The sequence below is a fragment of the Hippocampus zosterae genome, chromosome 17 (assembly GCF_025434085.1).
Source record: "Hippocampus zosterae strain Florida chromosome 17, ASM2543408v3, whole genome shotgun sequence".
Classification (NCBI taxonomy): Eukaryota; Metazoa; Chordata; class Actinopteri; order Syngnathiformes; family Syngnathidae; genus Hippocampus; species Hippocampus zosterae.
The window spans coordinates 172,936-189,282 of record NC_067467.1 but is presented as its reverse complement, the minus strand read 5'-3'; the positions used below and the strand labels follow the sequence as shown (position 1 = coordinate 189,282).

The window sequence follows — 16,347 nt, the reverse complement described above, 5'->3', positions numbered from 1 at the left end:
AGCGCGCCAGACAAGAAGGAACTTGACGCGCGTCTCGATGCGAACTATGCGTTGGCACCGGTGGGGGGGGGCAAGAAGCCAAGGGGTTGGCTTGTGTTGCATTCGGACGCCCTCTTCAGGCCAGACGACGAGTCGCATCCCAACTTTGGAAGCCGCGCATCCGACCGGGATGAGAAGTGCAAGGAAACGGGAAATGTGCTCCGATTTCGGTCGGCCTCGGCGAATCAAAATGAAACGTCGACAGCCATTCTGCTTTTACTTTGAAAAACAAGGATCGACATCTTTTGTGACATACCGCGGACCCGAGCGATAACGAATGTCTGTCCCGCCCGCTAGCCCAGAGAGTGCTGCTTCTTCAGGTTGTCCGCGCGCTTCGCTCTGGCTTCGGGGGCTTTCTTGGACCAGCTCCTGACGGCAAACGAGAGAGACCAAAGATCAGCGCCTCAATAAATCAACTTGGAGACAGACGTGCGAAAAAAAAACAAACATTTGGGGGGGGCACGGAAAATTTCCCTTTTACATTTTGGTTCCTCGGCACTTGTCAGAACTAAACCGAGAGACATGAAAAAGTGCATCCCCAAAAGTTGTCGCATTTTGCCGGCCCTCCAAAACGTCAAGTTGGGTGTTTTCCGCAAATGAAACGGTGAAGCGGTGAAGGTGTCGCTTCTTCATTCCGCACGCAGTGAACGAGCGAGTTCACCGACTGAGATGTGTAGTCACTCACCCGTGGCGGTCCAGCTGGCTCGGAACACATTTCTGGACTTGGCTGGCCTTGGGAACTCTAGGAAAGGAACACAACAGGAGCCAGAGTGAGAAAAGCTCGGAGGGTGAGCGCGCGCGTTGCCCCCTACCTGCCGGGAGTGGGACTTTTCGGCTTGGGCGTGGCCTTTCCAGCCTGGCCCGGTGACCGCGCCTCCCTGAAAGTGAGCCGGCGGCGCGGCATCTCGTCATCGGCACCGCGGACAAATATACGGCAGAGCGGCTTTCGCCTCACCAATTTTTCCGCTCCAGAGATCTTTGCGTGGCGACAGACAGCGCCGCTCTCTCCTTTTCCTTCTTGGCTTTCTCCTTGACAATCGGATACACGCAGTCAACTGTTAATATCTTGGGCCGAAATAGGCCGGCCTTTTTGCAACAAACATGAAATGAGTCGAGCCGTTCCGCTGTGAGAACATCCAAGTCCGAAGCAAGCCGACAACCTCTGAACGGCGATTTGCCTGGATGGCGGGGCCGCGACAGCGCCCCCGTGCGGCAAACTTGTTTGGTGACGCTTACCTCGTCTCTTTGCTTCTTCTCAGCGCAGAGCTCCCGGTCTTGCCGCAGCAGTGCCAATCGATCCCCCGCGGGTATTTCAAAGAAGATTTGGTGGATGTCGTCAAGGGCGGCGTGCAACTGAGGAAAAGCAAATGGCGTCAGAGATGAGAGCAGCGGTCGCGTCGGCGGCGACGGCGACGGCGAATCCCTACCTGGGCTCCGACTCGCTCGCGCAGGGAGAGGTCCTGAGCCGACAAAAGGCCTCCCTTCTGCCAAGCTTCCGTCCGGAAGCAATGAATGAACTCCCGCGTGTCCTGCGAGGACGGGGTGTACGGCACGAGAACCTCTATGTCGAATCAACACGGACGGGACTGCCAGAAAGCTGAAATGGAGCGCAGAGCCTCACCGTGACAGTCTGGCGCAGATGTTGGACCTTGCGTGTTTTGAGAAGTCTGCGCACGAGGAAGCCGCGGGCGATGGCGGCCATGCGACACGACGCTCTTTGCTTTTCCGCCTTCAGAGCCTGCAAATAAAACACCAAGATCGCAACGTTGATCAAATGGGGTCCCGCTGCGGCGACGGCGCGCGACGTCACCTGAGGTTCGTGGGCCGCGCGAGCGGGGCCTCCGAGGCGGACGGGAGGCCGTGCGCCGGGAGATGTGGCGTTCGAAGCCGCGGGACGAGGAAGCCCTGGAAAACCACAAAGAAGACTTTGGGGTTCATGGAAAGCGGCGCAACGACACGACGCGGCGACGCGCTACCTTGACGGTGACCCGCCGTCCCGGCCGTCGGGCTCGCGGCTGCGAGTGGGTCATTCGCCGGCGCAGGCCGCCACTGGCAAGAGTCCCGGGCCTGGGGCGTGACGCTCTCCTGCTCCCGCACTCTTCTTTCGCTCTCCTCAAGCTCCTTCCACGGCACAAACATGGCAGCAAAGTGCTGTGAGGTGATTCTCTTCTCCCGGACGCGGCGCCGCGACTCACCAGACGGAGGCGGCGTTGCTCTTTTTCCTGCTGGGCCAGGAGCGGCGCCATCTGGAAGGCGTGCGCCTCCTCCAGGTGCCTGCGCCCGTCCTCCAGAACCCGCGCTCGCCTCTGGCTCTCGTCTGCGTGCCAAAAGGTGAAGGTCGACGTTTCGGGCTGGCGAGGCCTTTGAGGATCGTCGGGCGCTTTGCCGAGCTGGCAAACGGGAGGCCTCCGCGGCTTCTCCGACGGGAAGGGCTCGTCGGGGGCGGCGGCCCAGCTGCGCCGATTTGAGGCGCGCATCACGACCCCCGCCATGAAGCGCGGCGTCCTCTCTTGACTGGGGTCGGCGCGCGGCTGACCGTCCAGGGTGTGGCAGCGCCGGCGGAAGGTCGGCGGCGAGTCGGCGCGTTGCCCCGCGGGGCCGGGCCACGGGGGCGTCTCGGGGCCGCGGCTTACCCGCGTTGGACTCTCGGGGTGCTGCGGCTTTGGATGGAAGGGAGTCTCGGGGGGGCCGACGGGACTGCGGCGCAAGCTAAAGCCAAACACGAGAGCGCTCTTTGGACGACGCATTTCTTTTTCGGCTAAAGGTGCGGGCGGGGCCTCCTGCGCTACGTCCTCCTGCGGCCTCCTCTTCACATCCTCTTCCGCCCTCACGTCTCGCTCGTCGCTCTTCTCATCCGTCCCCTTTCGCACCTCCCCCCCGGCGAGAAGAACTCCGGGCCGGCCGGCGTCTGCGACGAGCGTGTAACCATTGAGCGTTGTGGCTTTGGGGCTCGGTGACTTTTCGGCCTTGCCGCTCGGTGAAAGACGTTTCTGTTTCAGGAGGAGAGTTGGCGGTGAACAATCGTTGACGCCACCTGCGATTAGTCCGGAGCGCACGCAGTTCAAGCGGGAGAATTCGGAAGCCAATGAATACTTTTGTCGCGGTGGTTGCTGGGAAGGACGGCGTGACCTCGCAAGCTGATTGGTTGCCGTTTTGGGTTTCCTTTTCCAGCGGAACCGGACCGCAGCCCGCGCGGATCACCGCTGGGTTTCGAATTTGGGCCGAGGGCTGGCGCCCCCGCTGGTTGTGCCGATCCATTTCCAGCCGGGCCGCCCTCCGTCGGAGCTCGCGCATCTGTTGCCGCTGCTCCGCATTCAACTGCAAAATCAAAACACAAATGTTAACGAATCGATCGTTGAGAATTCGCTTCGTTGCCAGAACCGGACTTTTGGTCAATGGCATCTTGAAGCAATTGGGGGGTCGGGGGGGGCATTTCCATCTTACCAGGGGAGACAGGGCGGCTTTCCCACAGGAGACGATGACCGACGAATACATGGCGATGGGCTCCCGCGTGGCCCTCTTGAATCTTCTGTCCTCTTGCAGCGCGGCCACACTTCGGAGGCAGAATTCCTCGTAGCTTTCCATCCACATGGCCGCCGTCGGAATGAACGCGCGCTCGTGTCAATGCGTGACTGCGGGGACAGGGCAACAAAGGGAGGCCGGCCGTGTGCGCTTTTGTTTGTTTTCGTCACACATCAAATTCCTGCCATTCCGAGCCCGACTCCTCTCGCGTTCAGCGATTACTATCTGAACGCGCACGCGCACACAGACGTAAAAAAAATGAACACTCACCGTGAGCAAGGCCAATGAGACTCTCATTCGATAGCAATGAACCAAGGGAAAGTGGCACGTTTCGATACGGTGTTGCTATCTCGAGATGTTCACATGACACAGCCGATGCAGCCTCTCTCCATCTGTCATTCGTCAAGAAGAGCCCCCCACTGAAAAGCAACCAAGCCCTCTCAACTTACACACCCATCTCATGTCATACCGCGGCAGGGAAGAAATCGCGACGTTTCCGCTCCTCCCCGCTGCGCTCTTGCTTGTGTTGCTCTCTGTCACACGCGCAAACAAAACGCCCAAAGCGGCGGCGGTCCGTCCGAATCTGGCGTCCGTCCGTCCTCGTCGTCGTCCCGGCTCGCCCATCACGGCCGTCGAGGTGGCCTCCCTCTTCCGGGCTACAACAGCGCCTCCTAGCAACAGAGCGAGGGCTGCGTTCCAAACCCTTTCACACGCCGACTCGTCCACTTCGCGGCACACCAACCTTTCCCTTTCCTTGCCGTTGACATCGTTTGGGAGCCAAAGAAATAACAACGTCGCGCAGGTAAAGGATATATTTCGCACGAATCACATATTTGAGAAACACGGGGGGGGGGGGGGGGGGGGGGGTCGCCGAAGAGGCGGTCAAGGAAGCAGGTAACCAACGAGGTCTTTTTGTGACCTCGTGTGCATGGCATTGCTCGCCGGCGCTTAGCAGCTGCTGAATTGGCTTCTCCCCAGCAAACGAGACATGGTTGCATGCCTAACAATGACAACCTTCCCCAAAACAATGACGAGGAGATATGAACAATCTCTTGAGCAAATGTGAACTGCACACCAGGAAGGAAGAATCCCGAGCAGCCTATTAGCAACATGAATGGACTTAATCGGGCTCCGCTACGATGGCTGCGTCGTCTATTTATTGATTTATTTAGTTTGAATATTTTGGTTCTCATAAATATGGGATTAAAAAAAAAAGAAGATGATGCGCTGCTCCGATCAGTCTAGGGTCCTTCCACCTTGATAATATTGAGGTGCTGATCCCGCGTGGGCACGCCGCAGTCCTCAAGTGTCCCCCCGGGGCAGCCGGTCTGGAAATCCGACGGCTCGCTTCCCGCTTCCCCGAAGGCCTGAGGGCGCGAGCGGTCGTACGCGGGCGCGAACGACCGGGCGTAGGGCGGCAAGAGAGTCTGGCAGTTTTGCCGCGGGTATGCGCCCACGTAGGGCTGCTGCGTCTGCGGGGGGGGCGTGTGAGCCAGCGGGCGGTTCTCCGCTCCGCTACACGGCGGGAGGCCGTTCATGGCGTCGGGGCTGAGGGCGGGCAGTTTAAAGGCCTCGACGGGGTCCAGACTGGCCAGGGACTCGTAGGCCGCTTGGCTGAAGGTAAAGTCGAAGGCGTCTTGGCCGAAGGAGGAAGAGGCGGGGGGCGGGCGGGAAGGGGAGGGGCTCTTGTTCTCCGCTTGCCCGGCGTTGCCGCCAGGGCCCGCCGCGGACGCCAGGCTCTGCAGGGTGCTGAGGATCTGCTTCTGGATGCGAGTCTGCCGCGCCTGCTCCCTCTCCGAGCGGCTCTGCTGCTCCGCCAGCATCTTGACGGCCAGGCCCAGGCTGCGCACCTCGCAGCCCAGCGTCTGGATCTGCTCCTGAAGACCGCCGTCTTGGCCGGGCTCCCCCGCGGAGGGCGGCGGGCGCGGGACGGCGCCCCCGGGGGCCGAGGACGCCGCCGTAGGGTCGGTGAGCCGGAATCCGGCTCGCGGCGGCGTGTGAAGGGAGCGCGCCGACGGGCCCGCTCGCTGCGGGACAAATGGCCCGCTTGCGTTTGGGCCGTCGGCTTCCGCTCCGCTCTGACCGACGAGGATCAAAGGGATACTTCACATTTTTGCTCATATCATTGAAGAAATACATTTTCTCACCTTTCCTGTGGTCAGATCATAATGTGCCGCTGCTGCTGCCGCTACTGGTTGTGGTGACATGGCAGCTAAATCAGTTCTTTGGACATTTGCGTGCTCTCTCCTCAACAATGACGTCACCTGGCGGAGAGAAATGCAAATCATTTGACAGGTTTCACGACGGTGACGGCCAAGAACGCTACCAATGAGACCTTCATCTTGTGCGTCAGCGCTTTATCCAAAATGCGCTTACGGGCCGCCAGCATTGAGCTGGTGGCGGGGGAGGGCGTCACTCTTCTCCTGGCGCAGGCCACGGACGCCGTTCCGGGAGAACAAGTCGCGCTCATCGCCGCCCTTTGCTGACTCAGCGCAAGAGACGTGACGCTCACGATCTGGACGTCGTTGTCGTCGGCGCCCTGCCGCCGCCGGCGCTCCGTTTGGCTCTCCGCGCTGCTTTCCCCGCAGCCCGAAGCCGTGACCTTGCCGTCCGCCGCCGCGGGGGGCCGCTTGGCCAACTTGCCGAAGCCGGCGTGGCGCGGCGCCTCTCGTAGCAGATGTTGCAGACGGATGCCGCCCCAGCTCTCTTGGAGCCCCCCGACCAGATTTTGCACGTGCGCCGGCGCCGCCGCCGCCATATTGCTTCCCGCCTCCGAGGGCCTGACCCGGCCCGGTCGCCTGCCTTGGAACTCCCTAAGGAACAGGTAGATGGCCTGCGCCGACACCTTGATGTTCTCCAGCTCCAGCACCGCCTTGATCTTGCGGAAACTCAGACCCGCCTTCCTCAGCTCCACCACTTTGCGCTTGGCGGCGTCGTCCAGGCGACCCATGGCGCGTATCTACGGAAAGGAACGCTTTCAGTCAGTCCGTGGAAAGGAACAGCTCATGATCCAAAGCATACCACATCATTTGTCTTCTATGTGGTCGCGGTCCTAAGCGTACCATATTTGTCTCCTATCGACGACAAGCAATAGATTCTCGCTCTACGTGCATGTCGACACATGGATGATGTAAGAACAGGAATGGCTCAGGATCCAAACGTCATTTCGAAAAATGTGTACCTTGATAATAAAGGTCGTCCATTCAGGGCAAATTGGTCGTACAACAGAACCGGAACTACCTACATTGCATTCAAGCAAGTTTGAGCATCGATAACTACCATACAATTTTGACACTTAATTCACTTATTCTTTCGCACGCTACGAGCGCGACCCTTCGAACCACACTTGGAGAATCACTGAGCTGTATGGGAAGGAACAACTCACAATGACTCTATAGATGGGAATGAACGGTTCATGGCAAGAACATCAGACCAAACCAAAATGACGATAATGCACTCCACAAAAACATTTGCTCCCAACAACCACGCCCTCCCCCCCCCAAAAAAAAGCCGATGCGTCTTCTCAACGCCGGACGGCTTACCCTCAAAATCTGCTGTGATGTGCAAACACCGATGCAAAACGATAGCTTGGCGCCGACAAATACAAACACAAGGGAACACGCTCACGTGGCGAAGGTAAAAAAATGCCCTCTGTGACATTCGAGACCAGCTTCGTTCAAAATCGCTCCGGCGACAAGCAAACCATTCATATTGTTTTTTTCGAGGGGCGCAAAAATAAACAAATCAGTCGTAAGTGGCGCTCAGGTAGCGACGTCATTTCCGACTCGTGTCGTCATCAGCACGCGTCTCCGTGAGGCCCATCGTCGCTCGGGACTGGACCACCTGTAAGAAAAAACATGTAAGTTTACGATTTTATTCAGTAGGTACGATTGAGAACATAATATTACTCGCTACTTCTTATTGCATTCAAAGATTTATCATATAGCGGGATGTTATGTAAATGTCAGACGTCGAGCATTTTATCAATGAACAAAAGCCCCATGTTTTCCGTCCGCCGAATTGAATCGGCCTCGATGAAATTCAATGGCGGCGTGTTTTTTTTCCCCTCCAGTGTTTAATTTTTTTGCTTGTTATGTTGTTTTAAAGTAACCACTCCCTCGTTTTGCCTTTGTAAATTCAGGTCACTCGCATTCATAACATTTTCTTACAAACGATACAGAATCAGAATTCTAAAAGGATTTGCGGGCATTTGGAAAGCTAGCCAGCTACATGTAGCAGCATCCCCACACGGCTACATTACTTGCTATAGCGCGCTCTCCCGATTTCATACAAACGTAAACCATAAAAATCCGGCTTGTTTGACACCGCACCGCCGGCCAACTATGTATGCAACCACATGCTGTTAATTAATTGTCATCAACAATAATTAATTAATAATCTGGGTTTCTCACTCCGTTTAGACTCCCCGTCTCGATAATGAAAACAAAACCGGGCAAATGTGGAATGCTGAATTCCTAATCATTTTAGAGCTACGGAAAATAATACATGTTCAAAAAAAAATATATATATATATATATATACACACACACACACATACGCAGTGGATGGTTTGACCTGTCCATGACATGGACAGGAGCATGTTCGGTGTCCTCCTTTCTCCCATGGCCACTTTTTTTAAAAATCATTTTGTCATGTCATTTTATATTTTATTTCCTCTATGTAACGATTGGTTCAATCCCTGTTTGTAAACTATTTTTTTGTTTGTTCTTTAATCAGGAGAACTAAAGTAAATCCTGCGAGGGGAAACTAAACTGAGTTTTTTGCTTAAATTATGGAAAACGGGCTATATCACCTAGCACTAATGCCCTGATTTAGTTATATATATATATGTATGTATATATATATATATATATATATATATATATATATATATTGTTTTTGTTCCTGTGTGTGTGTCTGCACTGCAGGGCTCCATCTCCTACCAAGCGAAAGGAAGAGGAGAAAACTAAAGACCGAGCCAAGGAAAAATCTGCCACCAAGGACGGTGAAAAGGACCGGGGACGGGAGAAAGCCAGGAAGCGCCGCAGCGCGTCCACTGGAAGCAGCAGCAGGTCTGAAGGCCACCATCACAAATTGTGCATTAACTAAACATACAACGGTGCCCCCCCACCCCCCACCCCAAAAAAAAAAATGACAATGGTATTTTCTTCCAACTTAGCAGCAAGCGCAAACGGGCTTGTTTGTTTTTAAGGCGGCTGCTTCGACAGTATGTCACAGTAGGGGAACTTGAATAGGAAACAAAGTGAGTCGAGCTTCCCCAAAATGAACACGCAACAAGCAGGGCCGCAAAGTAGCCGATGCAGCCACAACAAGCCGAGGTCCCATATCACTCGACGCTCTCGCTCGCTGCCAGGCCAGATAACCGCGTGGGACGTTAGGATGGCGATCCGACGGAACAAGACTCGTACCCGCATCTGTACATTTTTCTGTTTCAAAATGCAAAACGGATGACTTTTGCAATCAGGTCCCGATCGAGCTCCTCTTCCAGCAGCAGCTCCGGTTCCAGCTCGGGCTCGTCCAGCGGCTCCAGCTCGTCGGGGAGCAGCCACTCGGGCTCCTCCAGTTCGCGCTCCTCCTCCTCCTCCAGCTCCTCGGGCTCGCCCAGCCCCAGCCGCCGGCGCCATGACAACCGCCGCCGCTCCCGCTCGCCGTAAGCCTCGCCTCGTTGATACTCCGCCATGAATGGGACTCCTTTGCCAGGACGATCGCTGTTGTTGCGCAGGTCCAAAACGCAGAAGAGGGGAGAAGAAAAGGAGAAGGAGAAGGATAAGGAGAGGAGGAAAAGAACACCCAGCCCCAAACCAACCAAGGTTCACTTGGGGCGGCTGACCCGGAACGTCACCAAGGTCTGCCCTTTTCACACAAATTCATGGTAGCCCCAAATCGTCTGATTCAATCAAAATATCGAATGGGCCTCTCGTATGTTAAATACGCAGCAGGAAGTTGTCTCTGGTAGTTTGAGCCACTCGCGCAGCAACGGGCAACATTTAGCATGTCGTGTGTTGGTTTTCCATGTAATGGTGACCCCGTTTTTTTTCTGGCCCACAGGACCACATCCAGGAGATCTTTGCCACCTACGGCAAAATCAAGTCTGTGGAGATGCCGATGGAGAGGCAGGTTCCGCACATGTCCAAGGGCTTTGCTTATGTGGAATACGAGAGCCCAGAAGAGGCCCAGAAGGCCCTGAAGTACATGGATGGCGGTAGGATTAGTAGTATTTTTTCGGCAAGGGTGGGAGGGGGGCGGACGGGGGGTCAGCGAGTCAATGCATTGACTCGGGGGGGGGGGGGGGGGGGTCTTTGGTTTAGGGCGGTCCCAGAATTCAAGGTTTTGAGGTGACCGACACGTTTATTTATTAATTTCTTGTAAGACTTGTGGAACATTCCAACATGTGTTCCTAGGTCAGATTGATGGCCAGGAGATCACGGCGGCCGCCGTGCTGCCCCAGAGGGTCCGCCCTCCGCCTCGTCGCCTTTCTCCCCCTCGCAGAATGCCCCCACCGCCGCCCATGTGGCGACGCAGCCCGCCCCGCATGAGGAGAAGGTCGGTCTTCTTTACCTAATGTTCCTTCCGAATCAGTGACGTCCTCCGAGAGCCGTACGTTGGAAGAAAAAAGAAAAAAAAAACAACAATCCAAAAAGCAAATGGTTGCAATGCCAAAGGAAATAAAATAAAAACCCCATTTTATTTTATTCATAAGTGTACACACCCTCTCAAAAGTGATCTGGCTGTGTTGAATTTTTTCTCCACTGTTCCTTCAGGTCCCGCTCCCCAAGGAGGCGCTCGCCAGTTCGCCGGCGCTCTCGCTCCAGATCTCCCGGCCGCAGGCGTCACCGCTCTCGTTCCAGCTCCAACTCGTCCCGATGAAAACGTTTTCGGCTTTGAGCGCCATTCCAATTCAATTACTTTTCACGATTACAAATTTACAAAAGTTGAAAAAACATGTTTCCCTCGTAGGATATTGGGGTTTTTTATTTTTATTTTTTATTTTTTTTGTATTGGTTTGATTTAGATGAGCCCGAGCTGAGTTAGTGACGCGTTTTAACTGTGTTGAAGAGAGTTGGAAAAATAAAACTTGTGAAACATTACCAGCGTCATGTTCATTTTTAACTTTCTGCCATCCCTGTCAAACCGCCGTCGGAAGGCATCCGATTTCTGCAGCGCTGGTTTGTACTCTGAGCCTCAGAAGTGCGAGGCAGATGTGCTCGCCGCTTGCCGCCGCGTGGCCAAGCTTTGTACGCTTGCCTGTAAATTTGGCCCGATGAAAGGAGAAAAGGCCTTTGTTCAAACGAGTGTTTGGGATGCACTTTTTTCCCCCCTTAGTCTGGCCACGTGATCGAGACTTGCACATGCAGAGAACGTAACATTCTTTTGCACCCCTCCGCAGCGTTTTTTGTTGTTGGTAGGTATGTACAGTGTTTCCAAGTGAGGATCCCGTTCGGTGTCGATGCAATACATAAAAGTGACGCTAGGGGTCTCTCCATCTCCCCCTCCCACTCCCAGGTCTTGACCGAAGACAATTGCGACCTGTTGTTGTGCCGTCTCTTTCCTTCCTCCGCGCAGCGCGTGCGGCGACGTCTCGTTGTCGCACGGGACTTTGACATTGCCACCCGGCGAGCCCGGTCGCCTCGAGGATGTTTTCAGAACGGGACAAAAGCAGAAAGAGGCTGATGGAACTTTTGGACAAACCCGGAAACAGAACCTGCGCCGACTGCGCAGCAGCAGGTAGACTCCTGACTCATTCAAAGATGCTGTCTGATACATACACATTTTCATAAATGGGTCACGACCCCCCCCCTGCCCCCTTTTTTTTACTATGCTATCGCAGACGTGCTTTTCTCTCTGAAAAAGGCATTAAAAAAATGAACTACATCTCCAGAAGCGAACGACTCCTCGACAACATCGCGATGTCTTGCTAACTAGCGCGTCGGCGTCTTATTCCCCCCCCCCCCACCCTCCCATGTGTGTGTGTGTGTGTGTTTGTGTCATAGATCCCGAGTGGGCATCGTATACCCTGGGTGTGTTTGTGTGCCACAGCTGCTCGGGCCTGCACAGAAATATCGCGCAGATCAGCAAGGTCAAGTCTCTGCTGCTGGACCCGTGGACCGCAGCGCAGTTGGAGGTGATGGCTGACACTTTTTCGCGCGTTGCAAACAAAAATGGCAAAGGAAAGAGCAGCGCGGCGGCTCCCCCGCAAGCGGGGACCGCAACGGACGCGCGCGCACGACGATAGCGTATCGCTGACAGGCAGGGCCTTTCTCTTCCTTCCCTCATGCAGCTGATGGACTCGGTGGGCAACCTCGCGGCCAAAGCTCAATACGAGCAGACGGTCCCCGCCTTCTACTACCGGCCCACTTCCAACGACTGCGCGTAAGTGAGGCGGCGATCTTTAGTCCACGGCGCTCGGACCGGTCGATAGCGTGCGCCCGATCCGCTGTCAAAGTGAGCGTCTCGAAGAGCATTTGCTGCAATGTATTTGCTGGACCTCAAAAGAAAGTCCAATAAGACAAATAAATGTACTTGTAGCCACACGGCACAAGTGTGAACGGCACACGGAGTCCAGTCAAGTCACATTCCTTTCAATGGGCCTTCATGCCAAGCGCCGTATTGCATCTTTTGCAAAAAGCCAAGCGCCTTCTCTGCCGTGTGCTTTTCGGGCAGACTCCTGCGGGAGCAGTGGATCCGCGCCAAGTACGAGAGGAAGGAGTTCATGCCCGGGGGGTCGCAGGAGTCCTACTCAGCAGGTGAGAGCCGACCGCGGTGTGTGTCACGCGACCAGGTAGGTGTCGCACGACTCGGATGTACAGTACGCGCCTTGCGGCATTCTCAAGCCAATGGAAACGGCGCCTGCGCGTACGAGTGCCGTCCCGTGACATCTCCCGGTGGGCCTCAATAGGGCCTTGGATGGAGCGCGCTTGTCTTTTGCCCCATTGAAAAATTCCACACGCCGCTCATCTGGAGCTTCATTGCTGTCTTTGAAATGCGAAATCCTCCGCGGTTGGCTGGATTTGACCTTGCGACACTCTCCGGGGGCGAGGGCGTATGCATTTCTTTCTTTACAACTATTTCGTCGCTTGCAGCAGTGCATTGCAGTCGAAAAAAGGACCATGACAGCGTTGCGCTTGTGTGTGTGTGTGTGTCCGCTTTTGTGGTGTAAGCGTGAGTGTTAGGCAACGATAAACCACATCTTCCTGCCGCGCAATTTCTCAGAGTGTCGGGGACAAAATAAAACGAAAGCACTTTGGGAGCGCATGTAATCTCGTCTGAATTGTTTTTGACGGCATTTTGTATGCAAGTGCTGGAGAAATTCGCCCCAGTTGAGATCATCCCGCCGTGTGGTGTCGTCACGCGGCAGGCTACCGGGAAGGCTTCCTGTGGAAACGAGGCCGAGACAACGGACAGTACCTCAACCGAAAATTCGTCCTGTCCGAACGAGAGGGCGCGCTCAAGTACTTTGTCAAGCCCGACGTGAGTGCTGCACAGACGCAATCGGGCTTTCTCCTTTTCATATTTCCGGATGAGAAAGCGCCCCTTTCGGTCCACCGCGGCCCGAGTCGCCGCGCGTTCACGTTTCTCCTTGCAGGGCAGAGAGCCCAAGGCCTTCATGAGCATCGGCGCGGTCAACGCCAGCTTCCAGCCGAGCAAAATGGGCACGGCCCACGGCCTGCAGATCACCTACTTGAAGGACAACGTCACTCGCAATATCTTTGTTTACCACGACGATGGCAAGGTGCGTGACCAAAGTAGCCAAAACGTAAGCGTAGCCAAACAAAGCGGCCTGTGCGATCGGATGCTTTGTGCGCCACGGCGACCCACCCGAGTGCCCTTCCCCGAAGGAAATGGTGGACTGGTTCAACGCCATCCGAGCGGCCAGATTGCACTACCTGCAGGCGGCCTTCCCCGGCGCTCCGGCGGCGGACGTAAGTCACGTGCGCCGGCCGCAAACGCCGCCCGCCCCCTTGGCATGAACCGGCTCGCTGTCCTTGCAGCTCTTGCCCAGGGTCACCCGCGACTTTGCCAAAGAGGGCTTCATGGAGAAGACCGGCCCCAAGGTGATTGACGCCCTGACCGCCGTGGTCCGCCGTGGTCCGCCGGGCCCGCTTTCAAATGCTTCTCTGGTGTGCAGCGCACGGAGGCTTTTAAGAAGAGATGGTTCTCCATGGACGAGAGGAGGCTCATGTACTTCAAAGACCCGCTGGTGGGCTCTCGGGGAAGGGCTCGGGTGCCGCGCTGATGCTAATGCTAATGCTGATGCTAATGCTAATGCTAATGCCGATGCTTCGGCAGGACGCCTACGCGCGAGGCCAGGTGTTCATCGGCAGCAGGGACAACGGCTACGGCGTCCTGCCGGGCCTCCCGTCGGGCGTTCAGAGCTCCCGCTGGCAGTTCGGGATCACCGTCGCCACGCCCGACAGGATCTTCCTTCTCGCGTGCGAGAGCGAGCGCGAGCGAACGGACTGGCTGGCCACCATCCGGACGGCGCTCGACCGGCCCATGCTGCCGCCCGAGTACGCGGGTACGTCGTCGGCTCTCCGCCTTCCGTCCCAAGAGGCGGCGCTTCGAATTTCCCGACGCTACGAGTAGCGAGACTAGCCGGTGCCAACATTCACTCGCCCCCCCTCTGCCCTTTCTCTTTGGCAGTGGAGGCCAGTTTTAAGCACAAACCTTGAGCCTTTGAAGAAGCAGCATGAGGAGACGACCTTCCTGGAGGACGCGTCCAAGGAGCCGTTTTATTTTTTTTTTTCCCCGTCACACTATGAGCCAGAGGAGAGACTTCATGTCAGGATTGTTACCCCCAAAGAAAAAAAAGCCAACAAATCCCCAAAGGCTAAGCCTTGTCAGCAGTCCAACAGGAAGTACGTGTGTATTTGCATGTCATGTATTCATTTATCCAGTAGAGGGAGACAAAGGCAATGTTTGCAATGTTCTCAGACCGCCAAGTTACGTTCCGGGGTGGGAAAAGTCACTCTGCCAAGGCCAATTTGTTGTGAAAGGCATCGTTTTTGGAAAGCGCACATCTCGTTTGCAATCTAGAGCAAATCATCCTTTACCTCGATGGGCAGATTTTGTTGAGAATCCTCGCTACCGATTGAAGAGTTTCATCTCTGATGTTTCTCCGAGAGACCGCTCGTTCACAACCTGCCGCGTGGGACCATTCAAGCTGTCGTGATTGGGTTTGGGACCAACGGGTGGCACCGTAGGGCTCCCCCCACAGCTGCACACCAGTTGCTCATTAGGCAATGAGTGCTTGAACAGTGGGCAGGTCATCGTTGCTGTTTGCTCTCGGCTACTGTCGTGTTTGTTTGGGTCACATTTTGGTTTCTGCCATGCTTTTTGTTTGTTACTTTGGATTCGTTTTGTTTTCATGACTTTGTTTTGGATTTCGTTGTCTACGCTTGAATACAATTGGTCAAGCACGCCCCGCTCTTCCCTCCCGCCCGCTTTTTGGGGTCCACCGCCACCTCGCAACGTGACGCAAGCTCGCTCGCTCGCTCGAAAGTAAGTGTCTGCCGCCGTCACTCGATCCAAATCAAAGGGAAAAACCTGCCCGGCCACAGAGTGGAAGTGATGTTGATTAATATCTTAGCGTTTCCGGTGAAGCCGTGCCAACGCGCGCAAAAATGCTTTCACATCCATCGTAGAATCGCGCTCGGATTCCCGGACCAAACAAATCGTTTGTAAGCTCGAGCTATCGACGGACAAGCGCGGGGAGGGCGAGCCTTGGCCGAGCCTTGGCCGAGCCTTGGCCCCCGGCCGGCAACATCACCAGAGAGGGCGCTGTTTCTCGCCCTGCTCACAGCGGACGTCATTGGAAGTCGATGTGTGATTGCAACCAAGCTCCGCTAGAGGGCGACACGGGAACAACTTTACAACCGTTGCCGACCCAACAACTTTCTGCCCTTTTTTCAGTTTCCTGGACTGTTTTGTTTTGAAAGGACTGTATTATTGGTAAACCGCGTCGAAGAAAAGAGTGTAGCTTTCCGTGATCTCGTCCAATAACTAGCTTGACTCTGAATAGAGTTGGGAGGGAGTGCTTGAATCCACTCGGCTGACTTTGGTGCAGCCAGTGTGCGCGCGCATTCCACTTGCCACTCAGCGACGGTGCGCATGTGAGCGCCGAGCCCGGACGTCGTCTCCGCCTGACTGGCGACCGATGCAGGCAGGGTGTGTGATCGGCACTTTGGCGTTTGTGCTGAAAAAGCCGTCCTCTGAAAGAGGTGACTGGCTTTGCTTCGATGACGATTCGGTGCGACGAGGCCTCGGGCCTCAGACGTTTCCCGCCAGGGGCGCTCCAGGTCCTCGGGCTGGCTCGATGAAGCCCGAGGAGTGGGGAAGTTTTGCTTGAAGAGCGCTCGACCGGCCGCTCTGTCCAAATCATCCGTGAACCTCTGCGGCGCGTTCCGACTGACAGCTGAGATTGGTTCTGCTCGCCCGGGCAGCTGTCACCGCGGCAACAGCTGGACGTTTAGGAGGGAAAGACGGGAAGGACGCCGACCTCGGGCTCCCCGCCGTCGTCTTGGCTCGACATTTCAGATGAAGAACATGCGTTTGAAAAAAAACAATTTTTCAAATGGAAGGCCACGCTGGAAAGAAAAAGAGCCCCCCCCCCACCCACCTTAATTTTTTTGTTGTTGTTGTTTTTTGTTGCCAGTTTGTGTTTTTCTTTTAGCTGGCGCTTATTCGCTCCCAAAGGAGGAGTCAGAAAACGTGATCTTCCTAATCTGCGATGCTTCCCGCCTGCGCATTGTGTCGCCGTGGCAATGA

The 16,347-nt window shown here is 55.6% G+C and overlaps 4 protein-coding genes across 12 annotated transcripts in view; 2 read left to right on the top strand and 2 right to left on the bottom strand.

Annotated features, from left to right (window-relative positions):
* Positions 1-244: 244 nt before the first annotated feature.
* Positions 245-4,553, bottom strand: LOC127590335 (serine/arginine repetitive matrix protein 1-like). 2 transcript variants are annotated; one of them, XM_052049840.1, is made up of 14 exons: positions 4,031-4,553; positions 3,832-3,953; positions 3,484-3,671; positions 3,133-3,357; positions 2,235-3,029; positions 2,016-2,160; positions 1,850-1,944; positions 1,661-1,777; positions 1,467-1,568; positions 1,276-1,392; positions 995-1,068; positions 852-917; positions 725-781; positions 245-408 (listed from the first exon to the last, which is right to left on the bottom strand). In XM_052049840.1, the coding sequence occupies exons 3-14, from the start codon at positions 3,628-3,630 to the stop codon at positions 333-335; spliced, it is 2,016 nt and encodes a 671-aa protein (XP_051905800.1). In that variant the 5' UTR covers positions 3,631-3,671; positions 3,832-3,953; positions 4,031-4,553; the 3' UTR covers positions 245-332. The 2 variants fall into 2 exon arrangements, with proteins under 2 accessions (XP_051905800.1, XP_051905801.1); XM_052049841.1 differs by having other exon boundaries at positions 3,169-3,357.
* Positions 4,554-4,701: 148 nt separating this feature from the next.
* LOC127590337 (uncharacterized) lies at positions 4,702-7,339 on the bottom strand. Of its 3 annotated transcripts, XM_052049845.1 has the most exons (5): positions 7,104-7,339; positions 6,583-6,635; positions 5,897-6,535; positions 5,709-5,825; positions 4,702-5,639 (listed from the first exon to the last, which is right to left on the bottom strand). In XM_052049845.1, the coding sequence occupies exons 3-5, from the start codon at positions 6,509-6,511 to the stop codon at positions 4,803-4,805; spliced, it is 1,569 nt and encodes a 522-aa protein (XP_051905805.1). In that variant the 5' UTR covers positions 6,512-6,535; positions 6,583-6,635; positions 7,104-7,339; the 3' UTR covers positions 4,702-4,802. The 3 variants fall into 3 exon arrangements, with proteins under 3 accessions (XP_051905805.1, XP_051905806.1, XP_051905804.1); XM_052049846.1 differs by lacking the exon at positions 6,583-6,635 and having other exon boundaries at positions 5,897-6,520; XM_052049844.1 differs by lacking the exon at positions 6,583-6,635 and having other exon boundaries at positions 7,104-7,338.
* Positions 7,336-10,670, top strand: LOC127590342 (RNA-binding protein with serine-rich domain 1-like). Of its 3 annotated transcripts, none has more exons than XM_052049853.1 (7): positions 7,336-7,420; positions 8,490-8,633; positions 9,074-9,232; positions 9,305-9,428; positions 9,631-9,784; positions 9,984-10,125; positions 10,344-10,670. In XM_052049853.1, coding segments are annotated over exons 1-7 (831 nt in total). In that variant the 5' UTR covers positions 7,336-7,418; the 3' UTR covers positions 10,450-10,670. The 3 variants fall into 3 exon arrangements, with proteins under 3 accessions (XP_051905813.1, XP_051905812.1, XP_051905811.1); XM_052049852.1 differs by having other exon boundaries at positions 9,071-9,232; XM_052049851.1 differs by having other exon boundaries at positions 9,047-9,232.
* A 415-nt stretch (positions 10,671-11,085) lies between these two features.
* Positions 11,086-16,347, top strand: part of LOC127590341 (arf-GAP with dual PH domain-containing protein 1-like) — a 95,340-nt gene continuing 90,078 nt past the window's right edge. The window contains exons 1-11 of one of the 4 annotated variants that reach the window (XR_007959606.1): positions 11,086-11,307; positions 11,574-11,704; positions 11,861-11,952; positions 12,244-12,326; positions 12,938-13,050; positions 13,166-13,312; positions 13,419-13,502; positions 13,572-13,634; positions 13,709-13,780; positions 13,870-14,098; positions 14,224-14,309. Coding sequence is in view for 2 of the 4 variants with exons in the window: in XM_052049849.1 (XP_051905809.1) it covers positions 11,217-11,307; positions 11,574-11,704; positions 11,861-11,952; positions 12,244-12,326; positions 12,938-13,050; positions 13,166-13,312; positions 13,419-13,502; positions 13,572-13,634; positions 13,709-13,780; positions 13,870-14,098; positions 14,224-14,252 (1,134 nt within the window). In the remaining 2 variants the exon portion in view is untranslated. Of the gene's footprint in view, positions 11,308-11,573; positions 11,705-11,860; positions 11,953-12,243; positions 12,327-12,937; positions 13,051-13,165; positions 13,313-13,418; positions 13,635-13,708; positions 13,781-13,869; positions 14,099-14,223; positions 15,001-16,347 lie in introns of those variants that run through there. The other 3 variants (XM_052049849.1, XM_052049850.1, XR_007959607.1) reach the window with 3 other exon arrangements.